A 5,506-nucleotide genomic window follows, 5' to 3' on the forward strand; every position below is an offset into this window, starting at 1 on the left:
ATAAAAGGCATGCTAAAACCGAAGCCAGAACAGCCTTCCAAGTCCCAAAGGACTGGCAGCATCTCTGCACCACTTGTGTCTACAAATCTAATCCTAACTCTCAAATCCTAGAAGCACAGCTCTTTGTGAAGTCCTAAGAGAGATCTGGCTGCACAAGAGCGCTTCTATAGCATGGCAGAACAGATCCAGGTTTTGTGAGATCTGAAGCTTCTATCATTTGGAAGACCTGCTTTAAGAAAAAGCACACAAAATTGCACATACAAAATTGTAAGTGTTTATCTAGGACAAGAAAAGAAGTCAAAACAAATCTCAATTTTTTTTAAGTTGGCAAGTACCACAAACACAACATGATATTTATATTAAATGTCCCACCTCTATATTTGTCTAACATTTTTAGCTGCATATCCTTTGAGTGCCTCTTGATATGATGATTTTACAACATTGTTTTCTATGAAAACTTGTTTATCATTGACATTTGGGATGCTTAAAACACAGGATTCCTCCCACTGAATTACACACTGTTCCTAGTTGTTCTACTGGTTTTTGCCTTATGATTATAGTGATTCTGATAAATTCTATTTCACAAAATTCCCATTAAAAAAAGCATGATATGCTTATAATTGTACCATTGCATTGTCAAGTGTATCTCTGACAAAATGGAAATTTATTTCAATCAGGAATCCATGAGAATATAATATTCCACTTACAGTTTTATGTGTCCGGTCACAGGAAGAATTTTCTTCCAACTATCTTCTTGCTTCAAACTTTCAAAATTCTTACTTTTCCCCCTCCTGCTCATGTACTTCTGGTGCTGGCTACTGTAGGACATGCTCATATCACAGTAGCGGCACTTGTATCCCTTCATCTCCATGCCATGACACAAGATGAATGAACACATCAACTTGAGAATCACTAGCAAGAATTTATCTATTCTGAAAGATGACTGAATCATGTAAGTCTGCACTGCTAGCAGCAATCCAAATACATCCCAACTCTGCTATCCCTTTGTCACATCCTGAAAGAAGCTGTCATTCCTCACCACCTACCAGGCAGAAAAGGGTGACAGAGTAGTTAGAGGGAAAAGAGAGAGATCCTCTCCAGTTGCAGCTAAAATATCTTGCTTTTATAAATTTTACACAAAAAAACATTTGCTTCTGGGAACATGTCACTTGGGCCCCTCCCAGGATCCCTGCCTCTTAAGCTCTAGGAAGTCCATGCTGGCTTGAGTATTCTCAGAGTAAGACCCCTTCACTGCCACTAGGAGAAACAGACTAGAAGGTGGAGAAAGAGCAAGATTTCAGATGCCCATTGGGCTTGAGAACTAAACTGAAGGCAAGAGGTAGTCATAGGCCCCCAGAATGATGGCAAACCATAAATAAAGAGGTTGGTCAATCCATTAGGTAATACAACAAGGGAAGAGGAGAGAGATGGTTAACCTATTATGACCCATATATATAGGACACCTATATAAAAAAACCTTAAATTGAGCAATAAGTATACCATTTTATGGGCACTTTGAAATAAATGTGGTATTTTTAGAGTCTTTTTTCTTTTGAAAAAAGAATTAAGAGGTGAATCATTAGAGCATTTGAAAGTGTGTGTGTGTGTGTATATATATATATATATATATGCATATATGTATAAAAATATACATAAAGGATTATAAACTCTAGATTATGGTTTTCAGTGTATTTTAATGCAACTGTGTCAATTTCAGTGAACTAGTCTCCAAATTGAATACTTGGGATATAATGGGTTAAAATGCAGACAGGCCCTGATGAGGTGCGGGCTTTTGTATCAATGGGCGGAGTCCAATGACCGGGTGTGACTAACAGTTGAGGGTGGGGCTAATGACTAGGGTGGCCTAAATGATAGATGAGTGGACTCTAAAGACCAGGGCCATGGACACAGAAGAAACTGTGAATGAGGCCCTTCCAGAAGAGAAGTGCCTAGTAGATAATGAGCAGTTTCTAAAGGTGAGTGGGGGTTGGACATATGATGGATGGGGCTTAAAAACAAGAGGGCAGGGCCACCTAGGCCTCCTGAGCACCAGAAGTGGGCATAGGGACAGCAGAGTGCCCCCACTGAGCATGTCCATGTTCTTCCTTCCCACTAATCAGTTAGAGAAGGCAGCCATAAAGATTCAGTCATGGTGGCGTGGCAACATGGTGCGCCGGACACTACTGCATGCAGCACTCAGGGCCTGGGTCATCCAGTGCTGGTGGAGGTCGATGCAGGCCAAGATGCTGGAACAAAGACGGCGCCTGGCACTAAAACTCTACACCTGCCAGGAGTGGGCAGTGGTGAAGGTGCAGGCACAGGTTCGAATGTGGCAGGCCCGCAGACGCTTCCTCCAGGCACGCCAAGCAGCTTGTGTCATCCAGTCTCACTGGCGCTGGCATGCCAGCCAAACCCGGGGCCTGATCCGGGGCCGCTATGAGGTCATAGCCAGCCGGCTGGAGCTCGACATCGAAATCCTCATGACCTAGGCAGAGCCAAGGAGACTGGATCTCTCTCCCAATAAAAAGACTTAATGACCACAAACTTGCCCTGGGGAGGTCAGACCTGTGGAAGAGGGCTCAGTCCCTCAGTTTCCTGCCTTCCCCTCAGAAAGATACCTGATGGGGTTTAGAGCCCCTGTCACCAGGAACACATCAAGGCCCCTAATGTCCTAATGTCAGACTTGGCCAATGTTGCACCAAAAGAGATCCCAGGGCCCAGGTCAAGTCCTGATGTCTCAGTCAGTCTGACTTTGGCCCCCTCCACAGTGGAAGGAAGACTTGGGCTTATATTCTGCAGTCCCTGCCTAGACATTTCTATGCAGAGTAGGGCACCAGGAAGTCTGGCTGCAGCCAGAGCCAGCTGGAAGACTGGGATTCTTCAGGCCTGTACTGCAGGGCCCTGAGGGCCAGTAGCGCTTGACAGGAAGCCTGGAGGACTGGGCACCTCAGCTGAACAACAGCAGGACAGGCACTGTTGTGTCTCTTGGGAGGTGAGGGGGAGGCAGTCAGCCAGAGCTAGCCCCTGGAAAAGGCCAGAGCAGGAGTTGATGGGCAGCTGCTGTGTCAGCCACCTCCCTTCCCTGGGGCTAAATGAGGCTTCCCTCCTGCTGCTGGTCATTTCCTGGGAGAAGCAGGCAGCGAGTGAATGTGGGTGGGTGAGCAAGCAGGGCAGAACTGGAGTGGGCAGAGGAAGGATAGCTTCTGCCACTGGAGGTTATGATTTGGGGCATAGAGCCTCTAAATCCTACCGTCCTCTGAAGCAGCTGTGCTGTGCCCTATCTCTCCCAATCTGCACCCCACCCACTCTCCCTGACTGCCAACTTTTCTGCTGGGCCTGTATCGGTAGGTGCTGATGGACCTCTGCTCTTCTGGGTCCTTCCTCTGTCTCTCCGCATCTGTGGGTCAACCACCTCTCAGCTGGTCTCACAGTTTCTGATTTGTCATCCAGGGCTGAGTCTCTTACTGTCACCCTGAGTCCCTCAGATGTTTGTCTCTGAACCTCCATCCTGGAAGTCTGAGGTCTGTGACTCTCCCCAGGGTCTTTTGAATGCGGGGTGGGAGAACCAGTCAGGAGGTATATAGGGACCAGGGGTCTTCATGGGCCTTGAGACTGGTGAGGTCTTCCCCAAACCCAAGCCCCTTTCCTTGTCCTCTTCTCTCTCTCTCTCTCTCTCTCTCTCTCTCTCTCTCTCTCTCTCTCTGTGTGTGTGTGTGTGTGTGTGTTTGGTTGCAGGTGTCCGGAACAGCTGCGGCAGATGTGAGGGTTCAGGGTGAGGTAGCTGGAGATGGCAATGATACAGCTGGGTACCTGGACTTTCTGATTGGATTCCTTTCTTCCAAGGGATACCCTTCTGTAACTTAAGGCACACTCTCTTCTCCCCCTGCTCATAGCAGTGAGTGATGTAGTTGAACTTGATGTGAATTTTGTATGACTAGCCTTGTAGAAGAGAGATGAGTTTAAAACCTGTGTTGGAAAGGGTTGATAATTCTGATTCAATACCTGCGTAGAATATTGGCAGCCCCTAGGTTGCTTGAAGAAAGGGGGAAAGAGACATTCTCCCAGAGATTCTGCTTTGGCTGGACTGGTATAGGCCTGGGCATCAGGATTCCAATGTGTGGCCACAGTTTGGGGACTGCTGAATTAAGCCCTTCCCAGCTGACCTATGTAGTCTTCCTTGAGAATAATCATATGAAATTCCAAGCTGGGCACAGCAGGTTCAAGGACATAGACTTCTTATTCTCTGAGGAGCTAAGAATGCAAGGTGAGACCAGGATCTAGAAAAAGTACCACTTTGGATCAAAACCCCTTGGAAGCAGAAAGGTATAGCTCCTCCTGTTAGCTGGAAGGTGATGGGAGGAGATTTGGGGGAAAAGTAGGCAGGACCTCTTGTCTGATGGCACCACATACATGTGAGCAATGGAGACTCAGTCAGGGATCAGACCTAGAAGGCCAAGTTTCACCCAAAGCCTTAACAACCACTTTGAGTATCTCTCCAGTGGTTGGGGTCTTGAGAAGCCAGGGATGGTCTGGACCTGTGGGTGGGGACATTGGAGAGTCCCCAAGACAGAGGAAGTGAGTGAGTCCAAGAGGGAGACAGGGGAGAGGCTCCTCTTTCACAGTGAGGCCTCTGGCCAAAGTTGGCTAGTCCATGGAGCCACCCTTTCCTCAGGTGGGGTGAGAATGCAGATGGAGCCCTCAAGAGGCAGACCCCACAGACCCCTGCTGCTCCTCCATCCCATCATTGAGAATTAAACTACATAAGTATTTCTTCCTGAGAATACATACACTGCAGCAGGGAGGGAGGGCAGGAATGAGTCTCAAGGCACTCTAAGGGGACCAGATATACCCACTCTTGCTTCTTGACATGGCATCCCCAAGAGATATGTGCCCTAGGCCCTCTTAACTACAAAGAAAATGCTGACCCTCAGAGTGGCCCAGGCCACAGGTCCCTAAAAAGGTAGTTAGTAAGCAGGGTCCCTATAGTTCCCCTATAGTTTCCTTTGAACTTGGGAAAAGTCTCTCCAAATGGAATATAGTCTCTTTTCCCCAGGATCCCACCCTGTGCTCTCACTTGGTACATCACCAATCTCAGCTCTGATCCAATGGCTCCAGCGTCTCCATCCTGCTGGTCTTCTGCTTCTCTCTGTCCCACATGCTAAAACAGAGATGAGATGATCACAACCAATGCCACACCATGCCAGGCAGCTTGACTGGACTGACCAGCATTCTGATAAAAACACATGTACACATGTACCCTGTCCACACCCACCAGGGTGGAAACGTCTGATATAGCAAAATCTATATCAAATACAAACAGAACACCAAGTACAAACCAGAGCTGTCCGGGGGGGGGAACTGGAAGGTAGTATCATCCTATAGTAAGCCTCGGCTTGCAGAGGACAGCAGGAGGCAGGGGATGGCCAGAAGGGCAGAAAGAGAAAGTGTCAGCCACACAGAAACAAAATCCTAGCTATGGCCCTGAGAGGTAGTGTGAGGAGGCTGA

At 47.6% G+C, this 5,506-nt stretch overlaps 1 protein-coding gene across 1 annotated transcript; it reads left to right on the forward strand.

Annotated features, from left to right (window-relative positions):
- The first annotated feature begins 1,901 nt into the window (after positions 1–1,901).
- Positions 1,902–2,489, forward strand: Iqcf6 (IQ motif containing F6). Its single transcript, XM_046431282.2, has 2 exons — positions 1,902–1,976; positions 2,121–2,489. Exons 1-2 carry the CDS (start codon positions 1,902–1,904, stop codon positions 2,487–2,489), a joined length of 444 nt encoding a protein of 147 aa, XP_046287238.2.
- The last annotated feature ends 3,017 nt before the right edge of the window (positions 2,490–5,506 follow it).

Source organism: Marmota monax, unplaced genomic scaffold (assembly GCF_021218885.2).
Source record: "Marmota monax isolate L192 unplaced genomic scaffold, Marmota_monax_Labrador192_F-V1.1 WCK01_AAM20220418_F8-fsc00022, whole genome shotgun sequence".
NCBI lineage: Eukaryota > Metazoa > Chordata > Mammalia > Rodentia > Sciuridae > Marmota > Marmota monax.